The sequence below is a fragment of the Heterodontus francisci genome, chromosome 1, assembly GCF_036365525.1.
Source record: "Heterodontus francisci isolate sHetFra1 chromosome 1, sHetFra1.hap1, whole genome shotgun sequence".
Taxonomy (NCBI): domain Eukaryota; kingdom Metazoa; phylum Chordata; class Chondrichthyes; order Heterodontiformes; family Heterodontidae; genus Heterodontus; species Heterodontus francisci.
This window is the reverse complement of record NC_090371.1, coordinates 215856924-215884101: the sequence shown is the minus strand read 5'-3', so window position 1 is coordinate 215884101 and position 27178 is coordinate 215856924. Positions and strand designations below refer to the sequence as shown.

Below are 27178 nucleotides of genomic sequence, written 5' to 3'. Positions count from 1 at the left end.
TTTGCAGCCTGGTAGCTTTGTGTTTGCAGCATCAGGCTCCTAACCAGATGACCATGAGCTGCCTACTTAACTAAAGCAGTTAGGAACATAGTTTTCCATTCTTGCTCAAGCCGTTATGTGAAAAGAGAAAATTGACATTGCATTCAAAATGGTGTTAATAGATGTTACGATGTCCTTAATAGATGTTACGTAAATGCTTACAGTTTCAATTGGTGCAATGCATCATCTGGCTTGTAAAATTCCCATTGTTTTCAAAGATAAGATCTTGTGTAGGGGACGATATAAAGGACGGAGATAATGTCCAACTCTCAACTTTGGAATTTTTTTTTTAGAAATTTAACTTTGTCTTTTTTTTCAGTCAGTAATTTAGCAACTGAACCACTGATTTTCCAAACTAGATGCAGGTTTCAGGCCTGTTGCCAAAATCCACTCGATACAGTTACAGCATTTTACTTGTCCTCAACCAGGATTGCTATATAGGTGTTCCAGAAGAGTGCTTCCTATGTTGATCATGGAGTGGCTGCTGAAATAGAAAGTACACAACCTGTGAAAGTAAAATAAAAGCATAAAATCTATATTACTAAAATATTTGCAAATGTGTGGAATAGTTTTGTCATATTGTGGAGTCAGTTCAGCCAATCAGATTGCAGAACTTCCAATCACAATATGTTGAATACTTCCCAGTAGCAGCAGTAAGGAGATAGTTATATAAAGGAAGATTCACCAATGCTATACTCCCAGTGGGTAGCTGCATTAGAAGGAAATGTGGGTCAGAGATGAGGCTGTGGTGCTGATTCTCTGATCCATGCTACTTTTGAGCATAACTTCCCACTGAGACCATGGGATCAGTGAATGTAACCATAAATCTGTGAGCAGTTTCACAACAGATTAACTAATTAAATAAAAATAATCATGTTATAAGCTTCAATTGTCAAAGCTCCACCCCTTTCAACAGAAAAACACTGGTGCAGGTGCCTTCCTCATAAGGCAATAATAGCATGAGTGAGGGTGAACAGACGGTATAAATACATGGTATGCAGTTTCAGGACTGAGATTGTTTTGTAGACCCTAGGGCAAATGAAGTGAGTAGCATAAATGAAACGTTTTCAGGACAGAAACTCTGCACTGATCCATGGTTTTCTTCATTGTCTGCTTTCAAATTCTTAGGTTAATAAGTGCAAAAAATCAAACTTTAGTTTTATGCATTTTTTAAAAATTTGAGATGCATGCTTTCTTTTACATCACATGATCTATCTGTACTTTCTCTCATTGAAGACAATGGTAGCTAGTTCTACTACGCATGCAGCAGATGCAAAGGGCCAGTCACTGCATGCTTGTATTGCCCTGTGTGCACTCCCATTGTTTCCAGTGGGAGAGAACATCGGGGGTGTGTTATAATGATGGCTCTATCTATCTCTTCATGGGTATGAACCCTGCAGACCTCACACAGAGCTAGATGTGAAGGTCCCACTGTGTGGAAACAGCATGAAATAAACATAGAGAAAATACTGTATTTCATTTCAGATAATTTATATAATCCTATTGCCTAATCTATTGTTTGGTTTATATGTGACCAAAAACACATTCCAGAAATAGTAAAAATGATTGTCGTGATTAGAATCTTCAGCAGTGAGCATCTCTGTAAAAATACCTTAATAGTGAAATTAGGGTCTGTGATGGCCAGGAGAGGAGCATGCTAGTTGACAGCTGGCAAGCAGGATTTGAATCATTTTGTTTTATTTCAATGTATGTAAGTCATTATGCCTAAAGCAATATTTGAATTGTAAATTTAGCTTCAGACATTTAGGTAATGATTGAAATAAGTTGGTTTTTTTTAAAAAGAAGCATTTTCATTTAGAAAATCTTATTAAGAATAATGTCCAGGGTGTTTGGCTGCAGTTTACTCTCTATGCTAGTTGTAATGCTGGAATTTCTTCCAAATGGAACTTTAAATAGGACAGGTTTGGACTAACATTGTGCCGTTTTAGATTGTGAAAGAAAGGAAAGTGACACTTTTTCTTATATCAGTATAAACAAACTGAAAATATGAGCATGTGGGGGATAAAATCTCTTTTCATAGACTGGCCACTGCTGCTCAGTTCATAATAAATGGTATAAGCGCTAAATTGTTTTACAGTCTTAGTACACAGTTTAATCTAACTGTGCTAACTATAAATTAGTAGCATGTACAACAAAGTCAAGGAGAAAACAGCGTAAATTATTTTACAAAGATGGAAAATTAGGATCATCGGGCATCCAGGAAAAGAAGGTTATTAAGTGGTTTTAGCAATTTCAGTATATTTATAAACAAAAACATGGAATCTGCCAACACTCCCACCATAATTTAATATAGCTGTAGTAAATATTTTCCCATTGAAAGTTACTTGAGGAAATTTATAATCATATGGAGCTAAATGATGTATTTTATGAGCATTATTATTTCTTTTTAGTTTTATAACCGTACTTCAGAACATTGCAGACCAAGAGGGCATCAGCAGAACTCCCACCGAGAATTCCTACAGTGGGGGGTTTTGGGGTAGGATCGTAACATAATGGAAAACATACATATTGTTGTGGCCTGACTCAAGCTTTTCTAATGTGCTGTGACATTTGGAATTTTTCATGTTGATGCTTTGTAGTTTGTCCCTTAAAACTTTTATTCAACTCCTATTCCAGTATGTGGAAGAAAAGAAACATCAAATACATTCTGGAATCTAGAAGATATTTACTATTAGTTGAATCACTAGATTTAAAATAAGGAAAAATTCTATTTCACCTGTATTCTGAAAAGCAAGAAGGTACAGTAAAGATCCTATTGAAGATAGATATTCTCTCCAAGTCTGAGTGTTATTTTTTTTTAAATTCAGTTTGCTCTTGCTTACTTCTTTCTGCTGTTTGATTTTCAGATATTTTCTGTTACAAACAACACAGAATGTGCAAAGTTGCTGGAGGAAATCAAGTGTGCCCAATGCTCACCACATGCACAGAATTTATTTCACTTACCTGACCGAGAAGGAGCATCAGACAATGAGCTAGCTTTTCCCATGTTGTGCAGAGATTATTGCAAACAGCTCTACTTTGGCTGCAGAAGCCACGTAGCAGGTAATAAAGGCAACAAGACATATGAATGAACCCCTGGAATCATATAAATCCTTATCCTTTTTTGATACATAATGAATTAGTGTGGGGTATCTATAGCAGAGCCATGGTCCTCTGGTGTGCAATGAAAGGGACACCATTAACCAAAACGAATGCTTACTGAAAAGTCATTACTTCAGTACTGCTGGCAGATGCTGCTCCCACCTTGTTGGAGTTGTAGTAACATTCAGAAATGGCTGCTGCCGCCCCACTGTGTCCCTTTTCACAATTAAAAGCAGCTTTAATAATACAGTAATATCTGAACTGATTTCTTTTAATTCTACGATAAATATACGATACCAGATACATGGTATTTCATTCTGCATCTCATTCTGCCATGGAGATGAATGATTTTTCTGCAAGGTTTATATTTTTAATATTTTGCATTTAAATTCAGCACAGGACTTTTGCTTTTTAAAAAGACAAACTTCTAACGGAGTGCTCTTCATTTCCTTTTGTGTGGTTTCACAGATTTTCCAAAGTTTCCTGGAAAATGAAAATATTATTATTTTAACTACAAACTACTGATTTTTTTTCTACAGCTCCCTGCATACAGCTGGTTCTTACTCTTTATCACATTCCCTGCAGACTGAAAGGGGGCGGGGATTACATTTTCCAAGTCTGCTTGCTAGGCAGTCATAACAGATTAGATTTTGGTGGATATTATGCACAAACAATAATGCATTGGGGAATTTTTGTGCGCTTTTCCCACTCAAAAAATTAACTAATCCCTGACCCTGGTGACCTTGTCCTTTTTTTTGGGACTTACTGCTTAACTTTTTAAAAATTGCAGTTGAACTGAGCAAAAGAGTTAATTGGAGTGACTTGAGCAGCACAGGAGCTGGTGCCACAGGAACCTTTCTCCCCAGATCAACATATGTGGTGACGAATGACAAATTTATTTTTCTACAAAGTTTGTGTATATGTAAAACTGCTGAAGTGCATCAAGATGTCAAGTGCTTTGGGTGACCACCCAGGTTGTCTTGGCAGATAACCAGATGAAAGCATAACTTTAGCACTGGGACATGGATGGGGCTCAGGGGTGTGCATAAGCGAACTAGCAGCCTGTTTTTCAGCCAAGCTAGATGATTTTCCTATGTTAGACAGATGCTTACAATCAGCATGTGGCACCGCTTGCTATTGCAGAGGTCGGTGCTAATTGAAAGCTTTTGTTTTGATACCAAAGATAGAAAACAAATTTTGTTGACAGAGTGGTCATTGACAAGCACCCTAATTGTATTTGTTTAAAGTATCCAATTAGAATTAAGCTTCCAGAGAAATAGGCAACAGGAGCTAATGAAATCAAAGAAAATCATTCCAAAAATGAAGGTTTTTTGATCTTTTAAGCATGAAAGTGAATGTTTTCTGTATTACTAAATTTGTGGATACACATTCTTTAATTTCAAACAAGTTATTTGACTTCACAAAAACATATAAAGTGTTATGCAATTACATATGTTAAAAGTATGCAGTACATTACTCTGAAGATTTGTTGTTGAAGCTTTGCTATTCATTTGGATTTTTTTAGAATTTTTTTCATCATTATTACAATAGTATTGAAATCACTGATGAGAATAATTACAGTTTGTCATACATTTATACACCACAGTCAAATATTGTTTACAACATACAGCCAATTAACAGAATCTTCAGGTTGATAATATGTAAGTAAGATGCTACAGTAGTGGGTGGCCTGGTGGTTTACTGTATTAACACAATGATGTACTTGACCACAAAGTGGTAAGATATGGTTTCTCTTGTTATTCTCCATACAAAGAGTTCTCAATGGCAATTCTTCATATGATAAATTCCCAGGCTCAGGTAGGATTCTGGGGAGGGAGAGGCAAGTGGAGGGCAAACGCATGTGTGTTATTGTTGTTAACTTCCTGGATTCAGGAATGGCTTGTCCTATTCCGTCTGCTAGGGGATGGTGTATTGAGCAACAAAGAGAGAGCATTGGGATCTAAGCAAACAAAAGAATTAAAAAGAGGGCAGGTAAAATAAAATATTGAAAACAGTACAAATCAGTGTTTTCAATCTGAGATTAATATTAATATTAATATCTTCACTGTAGAAAGAGAGTTACACAGTAGGAGGAATTTTATGCTCCCCCACGGTGGGTTTGGAGGCAGAGAGCACATAAAATCGGGTGGGATGGTGGCGGGGTGGGGGGGGGGGGGGGGAACCCCAACCACCTTCCCACACCACCTCCGCCAAAATTAAGTCCAGAGTGGGAAGGCTTGTGAATGGCCTTCCCACCCCACCGCCAATTGAGGCCCTTAACTGGGCAATTAATGCGCAATTAAGGGCCTCATCCTGCCATGCCGCAATTAGCCTTGTCACCGCTCGGGAAGCATAGCACGAAAACCCACGTGGGCTGGTTTCTGACTCCGGAGTGGGGGTGGTGCGGGATGGGTCCCTCGTTAAAAGGTACCAAGTGCCTGGGGTGGCCCGCTGAGAGACACTCACCTCCCACTTGAACCCCACCCTGTGAGACCCCTCCCCACCTGACCTACCTATTGCCTGGGTCCAGCGTCGCTCCTAGGCCAGGGGTGGGTGCTCAACTGGCAGCATCCCCCGCCTCTGCAGAGACACTGCTCAGTGAAAGAGCAGCTTTGATTGGCTAGCAGCTCTCGAGGATGGAACCTCCGTTGCCAGGGTCCTTAATCCCATGGAAGGCCCGTCGCTGTCCACTTAAATTCCTAATTGGCACTAGATTCGGCGGGCCTCCCACAGAAGAGGCGACACAGGATTCTCAACGTCACTTTTTCTGGACGTCGAGATCCCCGTCTCCAGGATAAAATCCAGGCCAGTGTCCCATACTTTTACAATATCAGACTTGGGTATATTTACCCCCTGCTGTTCTTAAAGAAAATTTAGACATGAGTATAAAGTATGGAGCATTGTGTTACACCTGCATGCACTTTTTTGCTAAAATAGTGAAGAGGAAAATGTACCTTTTTGACTTACAATCCTCTGAAGAATTAGTCTTTGCAATGAATTGAAAACTGTCCATTTGAAGAATGGTAGAATGACAAGCTTGCTGGCGCTCCCCTGTGCTTTCCATGCAGAGTAGGAAGAGGGTTTGTGTCTGCGAATCTCCGCACAGTATGCAATTGTTCATGGCATCAATGAACACACCAAAAAAAAGCCACAAGGAATGAGGAAATAGACGCAGTGAAAGAGGTCTGATAGTCAGTTGCCTACCTTCCACTTCAGTTGTGAAGTAATATACATTCTGAGAAATTTAAAATCAAGAGACAAATTGGATAGATAGGGCAAAATGTAAATGTTGTTTAAATCATACCAAAGACCTTTGTAACTCACTCATGCCTTTGTTGCTAATGAGTTATGAGATACTCTTCTCTTGAAAGATAAATCTGGTATCGCTCCTATCTCCTGTTTACGACATATCAGTGTTTTATAACACATTAGAATTGTTCACTCTATTTTGTCTCATCCCGATAATCACAACACACAACAGTCAAAATAGATAGAGAAGGAGTTAGATTTTATGCATTTGTCACATTTTGGGCCAGATGTTGTGCTCATCCGTAAGACGGGTTTTGTGGTGCAGGGGACCGGAGAATCAGAGCAGAATCGCCTGCCATGGAACCCGATGCTCGGATTCCTGGTTTCTGTCTTCCTGGGGGCGAGATAGGCCAATGTCGGCTGTCCAGCCCAGAGGCCAATTGAGACCCTTAAGTGTCCTATTAATGGCCAATTAAGGGCTTCTTCCCGCCGCCACTGGGATCTTACCAGTGGCGAGGTGATGGCCTCCGCTGTGCGGGAAAGATGCCGTGTAAAACGAGGCACCCTTCCTGCAGGCTTGGGGGGGGTCCCTCTTTCGTGGGCAATTTGTGGCCCAAAGAGGCGGCTCCCCCCCCCCCGCAGGAACAACTGTACCCCCCAAGACCCCCCTCCCCCTGGACCGAGCGACCACACCCCCTTGCCGCGGCCTTCTGGACTGGCTCCAGCGACCCCGCCTCACCTACTTGTGTTCTGGGGTTCCACCGCTAGGCCTGGGTCTGAGGCCTCTGCAGCAGTGGCAGTGGCCACTGCTCCCATTGGCGCTGCCGATACCGCTGAGCTGCCGGCCCTGTGATTGGCTGGCAGCTCTCGGAGGCGGGATCCCCATTCCTTTAAAGTCTTTAAAGGGACGGGAATCCCGCCTCTGAAAACCTTGACCCCAAAAGACTGGAGGATCGCTCCACGGGGCCAAAAAAATGCATAAGCAGGGTTCTCCCGCCTTTTTGGCCCCGTGCTGGGAGCCCCGTCTCCTGCGCAAAATTCAGCCCTTTGTGTGCAGTGTATAAATGATTTGTCATGTTTTGTATCTCCCTTAATATGAATACCGAGGAGCTGGAAACAATGATAATGCTACTATTTTAATCCAGTTTAAAGAATACTACTAATCTAAGAGTGAGTCATGTAATCGGAAAAATAAAAAAAAACTGACACCCATGACCCTGTTAACGTTTCCTATTTGTTCCTATTTTAAACTGTAGATGAAATTTCCTTGGTTTCCTTTGTCTTTGTGAGACCATCCTGGGGCTATGCATGTGATGGCAGTTTGTTGACAAAAGAATGTGGGAATAATTGCTTTTATGTTTAAGAAAACTATGCATATCACCACCAAATGAAATAACACTTTCTTTGATGGCTTTAGTATGTTTGAGGTCATGCATTGTCACAGGTACTGATGCACTGAAAAAGAATAGTATTCTGTTCAAATGTTTTAAAAAAAGCCTTGATTTTATTTTAGTTTAATAAATAAAATAACTACCAATACTTTAGGCAGTTATTCATCATTAAAAGCATTAGCAGTTGCCCACTGTATATATCAAGATAACACAGATGAGAATTGTTTTTAAAAGTATCATTTTCAAAACAAAGCAATATACTATTTCTTCTTTGATTCTTTAAAGCGGAAGCTTTGACTTCAGTCATTCTTGTTACATATGCGAGCATATTTAATAGTGTGAATGCCAATAATTTGTTTTAACATCTGTTTTCCAGGACTATTCCAAACCACTTCAGATGAGTTCTGCAACCTTTATGCAGCAAAGGACAATGGGATGTGCTTTCCAGACTCTCCCAGAAAACAAGTGCAAGGACCAGGTTCCAACTCTTTAAACCAGATGGATGAATATCACAAAATGGAACAGATCAACAGGTTCAATAAGAAAACTGCTATTTGATTTAGAAAAAAACTGAATAGCCTTTGTAATCGTGACACTGAACCAACTACATGTCAGCTTACACTACTGTTGTGCTGCCAGATGGTTTGCTTGTCATAGAAGTTAAACAAAATTTAAAACATTGTTGAAGTTTATTACCAGCATAAGTAAGCTTCTCCCTGTAGTGAATTTTGTTCCACTGCAATTCTTTTTTTACTCATTTAAAAAAAAAAGATGGGAATAAATACTTTAACTGCAGGATCTCTTATTGTAGTTTTACATTTAAGTTTAGTGATGCAGTGTGTTGATGTGGTTTTCCCACCCACAATTCTTAATACAATCAGTTCCTACAATTGGTTGTTGTTAAAGAAGGTGCAAAGTGAGATCCAAATACTTGCCCCCTCTAGGGAGAGAGGTAAATAAACAGTGGGAAATATTCAAAATGTACAACAAAAATACATTCCATCTAAAACAAAAACTCAGTGAGAAAGATCTATCCATGGCTTACTAAGTAAGTTAGGATAGTATTAGATTAAAAGAAGAGGCTTATAATGTTGCAAATAGTAGTAAACCTGAGGATTTGGAGAGTTTCAGAAACCAGCAAAGGGTGACCAATAAGTTGATAAAAATGGAAAAAAAATAGAATGAGAATAAACTAACCAAGAATATAAAAACAGATTGTAAGAGCTTTTATAAGTACATAAAAAGAGTAGCTAAAGTAAGGCAGAGAAGGAGAAATTATCATGAGGAATGAGGAAATGGCAGAGATGTTGAACAAATATTTTGTGTCTGTCTTTACAGTAGAAGATACAAATTACATATGAAAACTAGAGAGTAACCGAGTGGCTAATAAGATTGAGGAACTTAAGATAATTAACACCGGCAGCAAAAAAAATTGGAGAAACTTAAGGGACTAAAAGCCGACAAATCCCCAAGACCTGATGGCCTACAACTTAAGGTTCTAAAAGAGATAGCTGCAGAGATAATGGATGCACTGGTTATGATTTGCCAAAATTCCCTAGATTCTAGAATGATGCCAGCTGTTTGGAAGTTAGCAAATGTAATACCACCATTTAAGAAAGGAGGGAGCGAGAAAACAAGTGAACTGCAGGCCAGTTAGCCTGATAATAGTCATCAGGAAAATGCTGGAATCTATTGTAAAGGAAGTCTTAATAATGCACTTAGAAAATGATAGTATGATCAGACAGAGTCAGCATGGTTTTACAAAAGGGAAATGTTTGACAAATTTATCAGAGTTAACTATTAGGGTAGATAAAGGGGAGCCAAAAAATGTCGTATACTTGGATTTGCAAAAGGCATTCAATAAAGTGCCGCACAAAAGGATAATATGCAAGATTAAGGCCTCATGGAGTCGGGGGTAATATATTAGCATACATGGAGGATTAGTTAACGGACGGGAAGCAAAGAGTAGGGATAGATGGGCATTTTCTAGTTGGCAGGCTGTAACTAGTGGAGTGCCGCAAGGGTCAGTGCTGAGGCCTCAGCTATTTACAATCTATAGTAATGACTTACATGAAGATGCTTAGTGTAATGTATCCAAGTTCACTGACGATACAAAGGTAGGTGGGGAAATAGGCTGTGAAGAGAACACAAAGTGGTTGCAAAGAGATATGGACAGATTGGGCTGAATTTTATGGGCCTCCCTGAGGTGGGGCCGGAGACGTGGGGCCACAGACAATCGTGACAGGTGGCGGGGGTGGATGACCCGTCGCCTCTCCCATCGCCAAACAATCTTCTTGGGAGAAGGATAGGCCAACGATGGCCTTCCCGCCCAGTGGCAAATCAAGGCCCTTAAATGGCTTATTAATGACCAATTAAGGGCTACTTACCGCTGCCGCTGGGATCTTGCCACCTGCGTGGGGGCATCCCCCAAATGGGAGGTCGCCTCGTAACACAAGGCAACCTCCCTGCGGGCTTGTGGGGGGTGGGGGTCCCTCCTCCACGGACAATCTGCCCCACGGAGGACCCCCACCGGAAACCACATCATCTCCCCGGGAACCCCCTCCCCCTGAACTGCATGACCACCCCCTCACCTCCCCACCACCCCCCCACATCTGGAGTGTTGTGCTATACGTGATGTGTTATACTTGCATTGGAGGCAGTACAGCAAAGAGTCACTAGATTGGTTTCCTAGGATGAGAGGATTGTGAAAATGATGAGAGGCTGAGTAAATTGGCCTGTACTTTCTTGAGTTTAGAGGAATGAGAGGTAATTCTGAAGGGGCTTGACATGGTCAGCACTGAGGTTGTTTCCCCTGGTTAGGGAATCTAGAACATGGGGGTACAGTCTCAGGATAAGTGGTTGATCATTTAGGAATAAGACGAGAAATGTCTTCACTTAAAGGGTAATGAATCTTTGGAATTGTCTACCCCAGAGGGTTATGGATGCTCCACCATTAAGTATATTTAAGGCTGAGATGGACAGAATTTTGGTCTCTCAGGGAATCAAGGGATTTGAGGAGCAGGCAGGAAAGTGGCTTTGAGGCAGGAGATCAGCCATGATCGTATTGAATGGTGGAGTAGACTCAAGGGGCCAAATGGACTACTCCTGCTCCTATTCCTTATGTTCTTATGGAATTCAGCCAGAACCAGGGAGAAAGGATTCAACCAGGACCGGGGAGGGACCAGGGAGAGAGGATTCAGCCAGGAACAGTTGTGTGCCCCAAGAAGTACAAAGGAAAAAGGCAGAAAATAAGAGATTGCTAAATGTTGCAAGGAAGGAAAATCATATCACGCATAAACGGTTCAGTAATTTTTTAGCCCTTACTATATATGATTAAAGTAATACTTTAATTGGAACTGTGAATCATTTATTACTTAATTCACCAGACATCATCTCCGAACACCTTTTTTAAAAACTCCAGTGAAGTTAATCATGAAGTTCTGTGTTTGGTATCATTGAATTATCATATCAATGTTGTATTTGCTGTGGAGAGAGAGTGCAGTGGAACGTATTATATACAAAAGCTGCAGCACTGATTGGGGCATTTTTCAAACATCACTCTTGTTTATTATGAGATTTTAAAAAGGACATTAGTGTGGCCCATGCACTTGTACACCACACATGTGATGTATAGATGGGTTGTGGCACAGAATGGTACGTTGATCAGTCTTGTTGGTGCTCATAATTCAGTTGGTGTCGAGAAGAAAGTTGAGAATGTGCAGAGGGAGCATAGTGCAGTGCCGGAGCAAAACCAATCTTGCACAACAGTAACACAATCGTACACCAGTGCTAACACATGCTGTGGTCAAGTAGGTCTGGATGTTAGCTCAGAGGCAGGGAGGAAATGAGAGTGGCTGCTTTGAAGTCAGAAAAAAGCAGAAGAAGGAGTTTTGTGCAGGCTCTGTAGATGGAGGGAGGGAGGAAGATCATAGTCTGATGCTGGGACAATTGGGAAGGTTGGGTGTTGGGCAGGGTGGGGAGAAAGATCGAAGGCTGGAACCAGGGAAGACTGGTTGGGGGGAGATTGGAGGCCAGAGGCAGCTTTTTAAATTCTTTTATGGGATATGATCATCATTGACAAAGCCAACATTTGTTTCAATCCCTAATTGCCCTTGAGAATGTGATGGTGAGCCACTTTCTTGAACCGCTGCAGTCCATGTGGTGTAGGCACACCCATGATGCTGTTAGGAAGGGAGTTCCAGGTTTTTGACCCAGCAATGGTGAAGGAATGGTGATATAGTTCCAAGTAAGGATTGTGTGTGGCTTGGAGGTGGTGGTGTTCCCAGGATGCTGGGATCTGGGAAATTTGAAGGGTTTGGGTGGAGATTGGAGGCCTCGCATTGGAGATCGGACTTGATTAATCTGTGCTTTTCTAAGTGACGGTTTATACTGTCCTTCAGATGCTTTTTTCCAATAATTGTCCCACCACCAAGATTAGGCTGAGATACCTGCTAGTACTTGGTCTGTCCTTTTCTCCCTTTTTAAACAACGGTACAACGTTAGCAGTCCTCCAATCCTGGGGCAGTCATGTAGTCAGAGAGGATTAGAAATTGGTGGTCAGAGCCTCTGCTATTTCCTTCCTTGCTTCTCTTAGCGGCCTGGGATACATTTCATCCCGGTCTGGCAATTTATCGAATTTCAAAGATGCTAATCCCTTCAATATTTCCTCTCCCAGTATGTTTATCCCATCCAATATTTTACACACTCCTCCTGAACTACAAAGTTAGCATTCTCCCCTCATCTTCTGCCTCCAAACACAGTTTGGTCTCTAATAGGCCCTATTCTTTCCTTGGTTATCATCTTGCTCTTTATGTATTTATAAAACATCTTTGGATAATCCTTGATTCTACTTCCTAATATTTTTCCCTACCTTCTCTTTGCTTTCCTGCTTTCATTTTTAATTTCACTCCTGCACTTTCTAAACTCCTGCAGGCTTTTTTTGCAGTATTTAGCCTTTGGTATGTAATGTTCGCTTCTGTTTTTTGCCTTATCCTACCCTTCATACTCCCTAATATCCAGAGACGCTAGATTTAGGAGTGCCACCCTTTTACTTTGTGGGAACATATGTGTCTGAACCCTTACTATCACCTCCTTGAATGCCTCCTAGTGCTCTGACATTGATTTAGCTTCAGGTAGCTGTTTCCAATCCACTTTTGTTAAATTACAACAACAAGAAATGCTGGATTCACTCAGCAGGTCTGGCAGCATCTGTGGAAAGAGAAGCAGAGTTAACGTTTAGGGTCAGTGACCCTTCTTCTTCTCCCGACCCGAAACGTTAACTCTGCTTCTCTTTCCACAGATGCTGCCAGACCTGCTGAGTGAATCCAGCATTTCTTGTTTTTGTTTCAGATTTCCAGCATCCGCAGTATTTTGCTTTTATTTGTTAAATTACAGTTCAGCTTAGTATAATTGGCCTTTTCCCAATTGAGAGCTTTTACTCTTGGTCTATGTGTATCCTTTTCCATAACTATATCAAATCTAACTGAATTATGATCACTACCACCAAAATACTCTCACACTGTTTCACCTTCCACCTGCCCAGCTTCATTCCCTAAAACTAAGTCCAGAACTGCCCCTTCGCTTGTTGGCATTACTACATACTGGCTGAAAAACTTTTCTTGAATGTATTTTATGAATTCCGCACCCTCTATATCTATTTATACTGATTTTATCCCAGTTAATATTAAGGCATTTGAAATTCTCTACTATTACTTCTCAATTGTTACTGTATGTCTCAGCAATTTGCCTATGTATTTGCTGTGTGATCTCCTTCTGACTGTTCAGGTATCTTAAGCATACTCCCAGCAGTGTGATTGGCCTTTTTTTGTTCTTCAGTTAAACCCATATGGCTTCATTTGATGCTCTTTCCAGCCTATCACCCCTCTTCATAGCTGTGATTGTTTCTTTAACCAACATTGTGAACCCCACCCCTTCTTGATCTCCCTCTCTTATCTCATCTTAATGATTAGCTGCCTTTCCTCCTCCCTTTAAGCCAAGGATAGTTAAGGATTGATTTTATTTTTTTGTTTTTTATTTATTAGTTAAATTATGCTGACTCAGTGTTTTAGGTGTAATTTTCTCTAATCATATGGCACAAATGAATACCTTCTGATTTTGAGAATGCTCCTAATGGGTGGTCAGAATCAACCCCACCAGAAATATGAATTGAGTGGTTATAAATCAACAAGGTTAGAGACATAAGATGCAAAATTTCAAGTCAATCTGGAGCTTTTTGACCAAATTGCCACTTTGGTTCTTCAAGGTAATTTTTTGCAATCCCGAAACACAATATTTTACACCAATATAAATTAACAGTGTTCAACATACATTAAACTAAAATAGAAAATGTTGGAAGCACACAGAAAATTAGATACTACCTGTAAAAAGGAAAGACGAGTTAGCGTTTTGGGTGCAAGCCTTTAGTGTTAACAAGACTTTTTATAACTATTTATTGATCTGTTTATTTTTAGTACTTTCTATTCTTGTTTCAGATTTAAAGCATTTGCAGGATTTTTTCTTTTCATTTTCATTTAAACATACGTCAAATTTTCTTAATTGTCTGGTTCATGCATTCTGAAATGATAGTCTAATTACTGTGCTTAAGTTTACTCTTACATTTGCAAGAAGCTCTGAAAATATTCATTTAACATTTACTGGGTATGGAATCTGAAAATTACCAATAATGTCCTTGGAACAATGTCCGTTTTGTCTCAGACATCTTTCTTCCAACATCCAATTGATAGTACCTTTCTGTTTTGATCACATCTTTAAAATATAAACCTCTGGTGAATCCATTTTGCAAACATGTAATGTAGACATAATACAATATCCAACATTATATTTCTTCAAATGGTTAGAATATCACATTCTTAAGAAATTCCTTTACAATAGGAATACCAATGACATAGGCAGGAAGAGTGACAAGGTCCTGCAGGGGGAGTTTAGGGAGTTAGGTAGAAAGTTAAAAGACAGACCCTCTAGGGTTGTAATCTCGGGATTACTCCCTGTGCCACGTGCCAGTGAGGTTAAAAATAGGAAGATAGTGCAGCTAAACACGTGGCTGAACAGCTGGTGTAGAAGGGAGGGTTTCAGATATCTGGACCATTGGGATCTCTTCAGGGACAGATGGACCTGTACAAGAAGGACGGGTTGCATCTAAACTGGAGGGGCACAAATATCCTGGCTGCGAGGTTTGCTAGCGTCACTCGGGAGGGTTTAAACTAGTGTGGCAGGGGGGTGGGAACCAGAGCAGTAGGACAGCAAGTGAAATAAATGAGGGGGAACTAGTAAATAAGGCCAGTAAGACTAAGAAGAAGAGCAGGCAGGGGATGTTGCGGAGCACAGCGGGACTGGTGGTCTGAAGTGCATTTGTTTCAATGCGAGAAGTATAACAGGTAAGGCAGATGAACTTAGAGCTTGGATTAGTACTTGGAAATATGATGTTGTTGCTATTACAGAGACTTGATTGAGGGAAGGACAGGATTGGCTGATAAATGTTCCAGGATTTAGAAGCTTCAGGCGGGATAGAGGGGGATGTAAAAGGGGTGGGGGAGTTGCATTACTTGTTAAGGAGAATATCACAGCTGTACTGCGGGAGGACACCTCGGAGGGGTCGTGTAGCGAGGCAATATGGGTGGAGCTCAGTAATAGGAAGGGTGCAGGCACGATGTTGGGGATTTTCTACAGTCCTCCCAACAGCCAGCGGGAGGAAGAGGAGCAGATATGTAGACAGATTTTGGAAAGGTGTAAAGGTAACAGGGTTGTAGTGGTGGGTGATTTTAACTTCCCCTATATTGACTGGGACTCACTTAATGCGAGGGGCTTAGATGGGGCAGAATTTGTAAGGAGCATCCAGGAGGGCTTCTTGAAACAATATGTAGATAGTCCAACTAGGGATCGGGCCATACTGGTCCTGGTATTGGGGAATGAGCCCAGGCAGGTGGTCGAAGTTTCAGTAGGGGAGCATTTTGGGAACAGTGACCATAATTCCGTAAGTTTTAAGGTACTTGTGGATAAGGATAAGAGTAGTCCTCGGGTGAAGGTGCTAAATTGGGCAGGAACTGAAGAATTTAGATTGGGGGCGGCTGTTTGAGGGTAAATCAACATCTGACATGTGGGAGTCTTTCAAATGTCAGTTGATTGGAATCTAGGACCAGCATGTTCCTGTGAGGAAGAAGGATAAGTTTGGCAAGTTTCGGGAACCTTGGATAACGTGGGATATTGTGAGCCTAGTCAAAAAGAAAATGGAAGCATTCGTAAGGGCTGGAAGGCTAGGAACAGACGAATCCCTTGAGGAATATAAAGACAGTAGAAAGGAACTTAAGCAAGGAGTCAGGAGGGCGAAAAGGGGTCATGAAAAATCATTGGCAAACAGGATTAAGGATAATCCCAAGGCTTTTTATACATATATAAAGAGCAAGAGGGTAACTAGGGAAAGGGTTGGCCCGCTCAAGGACAGAGAAGGGAATCTATGTGTGGAGCCAGAGGAAATGGGCGAGGTACTAAATGAGTACTTTGCATCAGTATTCACCAAAGAGAAGGACTTGGTGGATGATGAGCCTAGGGAAGGGAGTGTAGATAGTCTCAGACATCCCATTATCAAAAAGGAGGAGGTGTTGGGTGTCTTGCAAAGCATTAAGGTACATAAGTCCCCAGGGCCTGATGGGATCTACCCCAGAATACTGAGGGAGGCAAGGGAAGAAGTTGCTGGGGCCGTGACAGAAATCTTTGCATCCTCATTGGCTCCAGGTGAGGTCCCAGAGGACTGGAGAATAGCCAATGTTGTTCCTTTGTTTAAGAAGGGTAGCAAGGATAATCCAGGAAATTATAGGCCGGTGAGCCTTACATCAGTGGTAGGGAAATTATTAGAGAGGATTCTTCGGGACAGGATTTACTCCCATTTGGAAACAAATGGACTTATTAGCGAGAGGCAGCATGGTTTTGTGAAGGGGAGGTCGTGTCTCACTAATTTGATTGAGTTTTTTGAGGAAGTGACATAGATGATTGATGAAGGAAGGGCAGTGGATATTATCTATATGGACTTCAGCAAAGCCTTTGACAAGGTCCCTCATGGCAGACTGGTACAAAAGATGAAGTCACACGGGATCAGAGGTGAGCTGGCAAGATGGATACAGAACTGGCTCTGTCATAGAAGACAGAGGGTAGCAGTGGAAGAGTGCTTTTCTGAATGGAGGGATGTGACTAGTGGTGTTCCGCAGGGATCAGTGCTGGGACCTTTGCTCTTTGTAGTATATATAAATGATTTGGAGGAAAATGTAGCTGGTCTGATTCGTAAGTTTGCGGACGACACAAAGGTTGGTGGAGTTGCGGATAGTGATTAGGATTGTCAGAGGATACAGCAGGATATAGATCGGTTGGAGACGGGTGGAGAAATGGCAGATGGAGTTTAATCCGGACAAATGTGAGGTAATGCATTTTGGAAGATCTAATGCAGGTGGGAAATATACAGTAAATGGCAGAACCCTTAGGAGTATTGACAGGCAGAGAGATCTGAGCGTACAGGTCCACAGGTCACTGAAAGTGGCAACGCAGGTGGTTAAGGTAGTCAAGAAGGCATACGGCATGCTTGCCTTCATCGGTCGGGGCATAGAGTATAAAAATTGGCAAGTCATGCTGCAGCTGTACAGAACTTTAGTTTGGCCACACTTAGAATATTGCGTGCAATTCTGGTCACCACACTACCAGAAGGACGTGGAGGCTTTGGAGAGGGTACAGAAGAGGTTTACCAGAATGTTGCCTGGTCTGGAGGGCATTAGCTATGAGGAGAGGTTGGATAAACTCGGATTGTTTTCACTGGAACGACGGAGGTGGAGGGGTGACATGATAGAAGTTTACAAAGTTATGAGCGGCATGGACAGAGTGGATAGTCAGAAGCTTTTTCCCAGGGTGGAAGAGTCAGTCACTAGGGGACATAGGTTTAAGGTGAGAGGGGCAACGTTTAGAGGGGATGTGCGAGGCAAGTTCTTTACACAGAGGATGGTGAGTGCCTGGAACTTGCTGCCGGGGGAGGTGGTGGAAGCAGGTACGATAGTGACATTTAAGAGGCTGCTTGACAAATACATGAATAGGATGGGAATAGAGGGATACGGACCCCGGAAGTGCAGAAGGTTTTAGTTTCGGCAGGCATCAAGATCGGCGCAAGCTTGGAGGGCCGAATGGCCTGTTCCTGTGCTGTACTGTTCTTTGTTCTTTGTAATACTCATGCTTACATGTCCAAGGCCAAAATCTAATGCAAACTTTGGTTTTCCTCAATTGGTGTAGCCCTCTGAAGCCAGTGATTGGATCATCTGAATCCTGAAGTATTTGACTTTAGTCATCAGAAACCAAACTCCTGAAAACTCAATCCTACTTCTTACATTTTGTTTATATGTAGTTCAGCTGTATCGGGAAAAATGTAACAAAAATGATGTAGGTTCTATGAATAGTTACAGCAGACTAATTGTTGTAAAAAGTGATGAATTTTTATATTCTTATGGTAAGGAAAATAATTACAAGACAAGGAGTTATTTTTCTATTTTTGAACCAACTGCCAGAAACAAAATAAAAATAAAATACTGCAGATGCTGGAAATCTGAAATAAAAAAAAAGTGCTGGAAATACTCAGCAGGGGGTCTGGCAGCATCTGTGGAGAGAGAACCTTTGCCACTTCTGATGAAAGGTCACTTACCTGAAACGTTAACCCTGCTTCCTTCTCCACAGATGCTGCCAGACCTGCTGAGTATTTCCAGCATTTCTTGTTTTATGCCAGAAACAAAGCACTTTCAAGTCAGGTGTACTATCAGTTAGACATTAGAATAGTGACTCCTACTTGAACCAGGGTGATGTTTCAGTTTTCCACATGTGCAAAATTTATGCATTTATTATAACTACAATAGCAATGAGAGTGAAAAACATTGAGCAACATTGTCTCACTCGCAGTAGCCTGAGTATAGCAGTTCTACACACGTGGACATTCCTTGAATTTTGAAGTCCCAAATTAATATGTGTTGAACACTTGTACATATGCAAAGTGTTTCCTGCTTCAGAGGAAGTGATGCATTTTCTACCAACCAAAGGAGCGAATGTACTCAAGCAAGTAGGCAGAGAGTGGTTTTAGTATGTGCCACAACATTGTAAAATGATTGGTGTTGGATTCTGACCAATTGTTCCAGGTCCAGTTGCTGTGCAGGAATCAAAGCAGCACTACTGTAGTCTCAGACCACTACCTTAGGCTGATCCCAGTATATCAGTGGAAGGGGTACAGCTACCAGCTTTGTATACTAGATCTTGCACTGAAGTTATACCACTATGGGTATAATTTCCCTATACTCTGTTGTAATAATGCCATTAGCACTAACTGCTGATAAATTATGAATAATTTTGTGGATGTAGTTGCATCAGAAATTTCAAAGATTGAAACTAGCTAAACTTACTCCACTTAGGAAACTTACAACACATAGTGAGGTGAGACTTTTGTCTAAACAGGCTGAGTTCTTTTTAAAGCTGAGTGTAGTTTTTTATATTATATGTAAACAGAGTAGAAATACACACACATTGAATTTTGAATATGTAAGTAAAAGTATTAAAGAAAAATAAATGTTTTACAGTCTATTGTTGAACTTTGAAAATTTGCTGAATACTTGACATATTTTATCTTTTGTAGTATTGTGTTTTTTAAAGTAACCAAAATAGCTGAATTGTTTTCTGGATAAAATAAGTCCAATAATCATCAGGGATAATGAAATATTCTATTATTTGTTTAGAAAACATAAAAAAAATTGTTACTGCCTTCATGAAGTGGTCAGTGGACTTGGACAGCCTACTGGATTAGTGCATTGTGGGGATGGATCGCAAAGACTCTTCATCTTGGAAAAGGAAGGTTTTGTAAAGATTTACACTGCTGATGGAGAATTACTAAAGGAATCATTCCTCGACATCCACAAGCAGGTCCAAAGTGGAATAAAGGTTGGCATTTTCTCCAGAAATTGTGCTCGTCCTTATTATGTATTCATTATTATAATTTAGATACTGAAGCGAAAAATGGTCCCCACTAGAAAAAAGTCAGGCCTTGTTGCCATTGTCCATGTCTGTGAACAATAACTTGTCACTTTAATAACTCAATACAGCTTTGCCAGATTTGGCCAAACTTTGTGAAGTTTCTCTCCTTTTTAGGTGCTGAAATACATTCAAAAAGCGGAATGGTCAAGGGTCTCCGATGCTCAATGAGTTTAACCAGTGAATAGCTGAGCCATACAGACCAAGAAGGTCCATCTTTCTTCCCCTGGAGCAGTGGTGCAGAAACTGCAATTGGTGTTTGCACACCTATGGTAGGGAGAGGAAATTAGGCTTTTGAATAATTCCTGTTGGAGGTGCTTTGTATATATGTCAAGTTAGGACAGGGTTGGACTTAGCAGTGATATTCTCCAAGGTAGAATGGCAAACTGATGTTCATTATCAAGGTTCACAAGTGAATAATGGCTACCTATGCATGTGTTTTGTTGAGAGATGGGCCCTCAACAGCTTAAAAGTGTTTCACCAGCCTTTTTTTGAGGCTATGAAATTCCTGTTTTTCTCCCTTTTTTGTTCTTGTTCTAGACTTACAGTGCCACTGAAGTCCTAAAACAAACAAGACAGCCTATCAATATCTCCCTTAAGTCAACTTCTAAGAGGCTCACATGATAATTTTCCTCAAATTTTCTCTCCCAGCAATGGGAAAGTAATTAGTACCAACAGTGATACATTATTTGGAAATCAGCACACAAGGAGAACTGAATCTGTGTCTCAGCATATTTGCATTGGTGCTGGAAGGGTGCTTTACACCTTTGCTTTACCAGAAGATAGAAGTTACTTTCCCAGTGGGATGAGATATCTTCAGTGCTCCTCCTTTAGGAAGTGGAAAAATTAGCCAAGGTTCTGCCTCAGATTGCTATTCAGTGACCTCTACTGGAAAGTGTATGTTAGGTGAAGGCAGTATGCATGTGGTCAATTGTGAAGAACACCATGGCCGGAATTTTACAGCCCCCCCACAGGAGTGGGCTGGTGGCAGGGGGGCGTAATATTGAGTGGGAGGCGGGGGGTGCCATTCTCGATGCCTTCCCGCCACCACTGCAATTTTATGTGGGGCGGTGGCGGCGAGAAACGGCCCAAGCGCCCCAGGCCAATCAAGGCCCTTAAGTGGCCAATTAACTGCCACTTAAGGGCCTCCTCCCGCCGCCATTGGTATTTTACCAGTGGCGGCCAGGCGGCAAAGGCCCCCAGAACACGGCAGGCAAAACCTGGTGACCCTCTTGTGAGCCTTGGGGTGGTGGGGCGCCCTCCTGATCGTGCACCCTGTGCCCCACGGAGGCCCCCCACCATGGCCCAACCACCCCCACTGCACAACACTCGCCCCCCAGCTGACCCCCCTTGCCTCGCCAGGGCGTGGCCGATTGTCCCCAGCGAGCCCCCAAAAACTTACCTTCTTTCCAGGGCCGTCGCCCCTCTTGCTGCCGTTGGCTGGGTGCAGTCCCAGCAGTGGCTACCGCTCCCGGTGGCACTGCTAGGACTAAGAGCTGCCTGCCCAGTGATTGGCAGCTCCATTAGGCAGGACTTCCTGCCTCAGAGAGGTGGAAGTCCTGCCCAAGGCCAATTAAGGGCTTTGGAGTGAAAAATCCCTCCGTGGCTCCCCAGGCCCAGCGGAGGTGGGCTCGCCCCTGACTTTTTGGCCTCCCGCCCGATGTAAAATTCCGGCCCATGGTTAGATAGCCTAGACAGTGAGTGTTAGCAGACTAACACATGAAGCATAACCACTTAATTGAGGTACCTGAAATCTACTGCAGCACAAATTTTTTCAATTAATTTATTAAATTATAAGTACCTCTGTAGAACCATAAAAGTTTACTGCACAGAAGGAGGCCATTTGACTTATGAGGTTTGTGTCAGTTCTTAAACTAATCCCACTGCCCTTCTTTCTTCTTATAGCTTTGTATCTTCATCTGCTTCACATATTTATCCAATTTCCCCTGAAAAGACCCAGTGATTTTATGTGTCCGCCATTCCCTGTGGCAAAGTGTTCCATGTTACAACAACACTGTATACAAAGAAATTTCTCCTATCCTTTCTCTGTACTTCCTTAGTGATAATTTTAAGTTGATTTGTCACTGATTCCCCATTTGGGAGTAAATAGCCTTTTCTTATTCACTATCTAAACTTTTCATAGTTTAAAAAACCTATTAAATGTCCTCAGCCTTCATTGTTGCAGTAAAAATATTCCAAGTACTCAAATTGCTAAAAGTGATTTGCCTTTAACAAATACATGCTAACTGCCTTTGTTAAACTGATTCATTTCTAAATGCTTACTAATTATACTTTGAATTATAGATTCTAAGAGTTTGGCATTACATTAAATGTTCTATTGTTCCTTTGTCTTAAATTACTGACTATTTTAAATCTACCTGAATATTTTCACATATCAATAGGAGTTGTCCTGCACATAATTTTCAAATATTTCATCATTTCGCTAAATTTCATAAATGTTCTTACCTCATCAGTTGCTGGACTTCTTTTAAAAATATTCATAGGCACATTTCTGTGTCTCCTGTTGACGTCTCAAAGTGCTTTTACACTACAGTTTTGGTGTTGGTGCCATAGTCCACCACCAAACTGACACCAAAAATGCAGTGTAAAATTGACCCATAAATATCTGAGATTTTGACTACGCCATATTAGTAAGATGACCTGGAAGAATTGATCTTGCTGTAGTACATTAGCTGCTGTTGAAAGCAGCTATTGTGAGCCTACCAAAACAGGTAAGTTTTGAAGGTTGAAAAAAAAAACTCTGCTGGCAAGCTGCACACATTTTAATGATTGAAAGGAGTTAACAGGATAGTCCCTTTTCTTGATCAGTAAAACTGCCACCCCAGCAAGTCAGCAGCTAGTGAACAACATTCTTTCCATGCATTATGTATGTCAGCATGGAGCTCTGCCTTTCCCAACTCTACAGCAGTGTGAATGAGTCAGATAAACATGACTCACTACTCAAATTAATGTTGCAAATGAAGTCACATCTTCACCCTTGTAGTTGGAAAGAGACATCTGAGCAATGATTTGTAACTTAATAATTTAAAATTATTTGATGTCTTTCACAATTTTGACAAGTCACTTCCCTGCACCGTGGTGTTCCATTTGGAACCGAAGTGTTGAGCATATTGAGTCACCACAACAGATTGTACATCTGTAAACATTCTGTATTTGAGCTCTTCTATATTGCCCCAATCACTTAATTAATTTGTTGGCATTTGGTCAAATTTGATGAAGCCCTTTCTCTCTTGGGCTTTTATTTCTTTTTATAGATGATGTGGAAACCACTTTAATCACAAAACAAAAGCAAAATATGGTGGATGTTGGGAATCTGAAATAAAAACAGAAAATGCTGGAAATATTTAACAAGCCAGGCTGCAGCTGTGGAGAGAGAAACAGAGTTAACGTTTCAGGTTTCATCATAAACCCTTACTGATGACTGCATCAAGTTAATGACTTAATTCAGTATTTTTTAAAAAGAAAGACTTTCATTTATATATCACGTTTCACGGCCACCGGACGTCTCAAAGCGCTTTACAGCCAATGAAGTACTTTTGAAGTGTCACTGTTGTAATGTAGGAAACCAAATCTGTAAGTGGCTTTGTCTTGTCAGACAGTGATTTTTATTTTGTAAAAACGTTAGCATGTTTGGAACTTTTTTTGTGCATGATCAATAGTTTAACAATATACTAAATTTAAGCCATGACAAAAATATGTTAATACTAGGCATTATTCCAAACCAAAGACAGAAAATACCAGGGCGGTATTTTGTGCGAAAGCACTAGGGTGAATTAATGCTAATATGGGGATTTTTGAAAACTCATCTATTTACCTTATAATGATGTCTGATCCCATTTTCCAGGAGTGATATTTGAATTAATTTTCATATTTGCAGTTTACATTGCAGTAAGTTTTCTTTTGTGATATTGTAATGTTGGACAACAATATTATTTTCTAACATGGAGACAGGCATAGCTTGCATCTCACAATGGTGCAATCCATCAGGCAATTGAAGAGCATGCAAATAATTAACAAGCAATCAATGGGCAGAACACCTAGCTGAATCATCAAAGTGCAAAAGGAGAGAACAGAAGAAAAAGGTCAGGAAAGAAATGATTACAGATCCAAAAATGCAGTTTCTTGCAGAAGAAGTTAATTAAAAAAACAGGAAAAAAGTTTTTTTAGGACATTCACACAATTTCCAAGGTAGTTGTGTTCTCCGGGAAGGGCAGAATGGTTCCAAAAATAAATAACAAACACAATAGCACTGACTGCAGTCTAAATTAAAATGAAGTCATAAAGGGCAATTGAGGGAACTGCCTGGAATATTGAAACCAAAACTGGTTGAGGGGTCCAGACAGCCCACTCCTGGCCACCACCCAACAAAAAATAGCAATTTAAGTCTTCACTCAAACAAAAATACGGGAGAGGAAATATATCTGACGTTTCTGAAGACAAGGCAGAGATAAACAGAAGTTGTTCTTATGTAGTTTTTCATTCCCAGCTCCTTCTACACTTTCCCTCCCAAATGACATTTTTCCACCTAACTTTTAAAATCCATCCTGTCCAAATGTAGAAAATCTTCCTGAAATGGATCTTCAATTAGTACAATTAGTAAGAAAAGCATATGCTCATTGCCTGAGCTTTCATTAATCTTGTGAGTTATACAGAAAAGGAGTTGCTTTCTCTGGTGACCCATGAGGGAAGAGAAGTTATCAAATAAATGCTACCAAACCAGCAAGGTATCTTCTCAAAGTTGCTTACAAATTAGAAATCCAGTGATTTCTTGTTTATAGTATGATTTGATAGCTATCACAGAGAGGTGGTTGACGAGGACTGGAATCTCAATGTTCAAGGAGATTCGACGTTCTGGAAGAATAGGCAGAAAGGAAAAGGAGGTGGGATAGCTTTGTTATTAAAGGAAGGGATCAGTGCAGTTGTAAGTAATGATATAGGTGTAATAGATCATGATGTAGAATCAGTTTGGGTGGAAATAAGGAATAGCAAGGGGAAGAAATCACAGCTGGGAGTGGTCTATAGGCCCCCAAGGAGTTGCCTCTCTGTAGGACAAAATATTAATCAGGAGATAATGGAGGGATGTAAGAAGGGCACTGCAATTATCATGGGTGATTTTAATCTGCATATAGACTGGACAAATCAAATTGGCAAGGGTAGCATGGAAGACGAATTTGGTCAGTGCATCAGGGATTGTTTCTTAGGACAATATGTTGCAGAATCTACCCAGGAACAGGCTATTTTAGACTTGGTAATATTTAATGAAGTAGGATAAATAAGAGATCTTGTAGTTAAAGATCCTCTGGGGGAAGCGATCATAACGTGGTAGAATTTCAAATTCAGTTTGAGGGTGAGCAACTCGGGCCTCAAACCGGTGTCTTCAACTTAAACAAGGACAATTACAGAGGTATGAAGAAAGAGTTGTCTAAAGCGGGCTGGGAAGATAGACTACAGGGGAAGTCAGTAGATGAGCAGTGGCAGACTTTTCAGCAGATATTTCATAACACTCAGCAAACATTTATTCCGGTCAGAAGCAAGGACTCGAAGAGAATGATGAACCACCCATGGATAACAAAGAAAGTTAAGGAGAGTATCAAATCAAAAACAAAGACGTACAAAGTGACAAAAGCTGGTGGTAGGCCAGAGGATTGGGAATCTTTTAGAAACCAGCAGCAGAAGACTAACAAACTAATAAAGAGAGAGAAAATTGATCATGAGAGTAAATTGGCAAGAAATATAAAAACAAACAGTAAGAGCTTCTACGGTTATATAAAAAGGAAGAGAGTAGCTAAAGTAAGTGTGGGACCCTTAGAGGATGAGACAGGGGAATTAATAACAGGGAACAGGGAAATGGCAGATAATTTAAACCAATATTTTGCATCGGTCTTCACAGTGGAAGACACTATAAACATCCCAACAATAATAGATGAGCAAGGTGTAAATGGGAGGGAGGAACTTGTAATAATCTCTATCACGAGGGAAAAGATGCTGGACAAACTGATGGGATTAAAGACAGACAAGTCACCAGGACCTGATGGCCTGCATCCAAGGGTTTTAAAAGAAGTGGCTGCAGAGATAGTAGAGGCATTGGTCATAATCTACCAAAACTCACTGGATTCCGGTAGGGTACCAGCGGATTGGAAAACCGCTAATGTGACACTCCTATTCAAGAAAGGAGGGAGGCAGAAAGCAGGAAATTATAGACCAGTTAGCTTAACATCTGTCATTGGGAAAATGCTAGAGTCCATTATTAAGGAAGAAAAAGCAGGACATTTAGAAAAACATAATGCAATCAAACAGAGTCAACATGGTTCTATGAAAGGGAAATCATGTTTGACAAATTTGTTAGAGTTCTTTGAGGATATAACAAACAGAGTGGATAAAAGGGAACCGGTAGATGTAGTGTATTTGGATTTTCAGAAGGCGTTCGATAAGGTGCCACATAAAAGGTTATTGCACAAAATAGGAGCTCAGGGTATTGGGGTAATGTGTTGGCACGGATTGAGGATTGGTCAACACACAGAAGGCAGAGAGTCGGGATCAATGGGTCTTTTTCAGGTTGGAAAGCCGTAACTAGTGAGATGCCACAACGATCAGTTCTAGGGCCTCAACTATTTACCATCTATATTAATGACTTGGAGGAAGGGACAGAGTGTAGAGTATCCAAATTTGCTGATGATACAAAAATAGGTGGGAAGGCATGTTGTGATGAGGACACAAAGAATCTGCAAAGGTATATAGATAGGTCAAGTGAGTGAGCAAGAACTTGGCAGGTGGTGTTCAATGTAGGAAAGTGTGAGGTAATCCACTTTGGTAGGAAGAATAAAAAGGCAGATTATTATTTAGATGGAGAAAGACTACAAAATACTCCTGTACAGAGGGATCTGGGTGTTCTTGTACAGGAGACACAAAAAGTTAGCATGCAGGTGCAGCAGGTAATTAGGAAGGCAAATGGAATTTTGGCCTTTATTGCTAGGGGGTTAGAGTTTAAAAATAGGGAAGTCTTGTTACAACTGTACAGGGTGTTGGTGGGGCCACACCTGGAGTACTGTGTACAGTTTTGGTCCCCGTTTTTAAGGACGGATATACTAGCATTGGAGGCAGTTCCGAAAAGGTTTACCAGGCTGATTCCTAGGATGAAGGGGTTGTCTTATCAAGAACGGCTAAACAGGTTAGACCTCTATTCATTGGAGTTTAGAAGAATGAGAGGTGATCTTATTGAAACATATAAGATTCTAAGGGGGCTTGACAGGGTAAATGTTGAGAATATGGTGGGGGAATCTTGAACTAGGGGACATAGTTACAGAATAAGGGGGCACACATTT

The 27178-nt window shown here is 40.9% G+C and overlaps 1 protein-coding gene across 7 annotated transcripts in view; it reads left to right on the top strand.

Moving 5' to 3' along the window:
* hhip (hedgehog interacting protein) overlaps nt 1–27178 on the top strand; it is a 187852-nt gene that overhangs the window by 6390 nt on the left and 154284 nt on the right. For all 7 annotated transcript variants that reach the window (XM_068041527.1, XM_068041517.1, XM_068041545.1 and 4 more), the window contains 3 exons: nt 2907–3102; nt 8158–8314; nt 19544–19745. In XM_068041527.1, coding sequence (XP_067897628.1) covers nt 2907–3102; nt 8158–8314; nt 19544–19745 — 555 coding nt within the window. The remainder of the gene's footprint in view (nt 1–2906; nt 3103–8157; nt 8315–19543; nt 19746–27178) is intronic.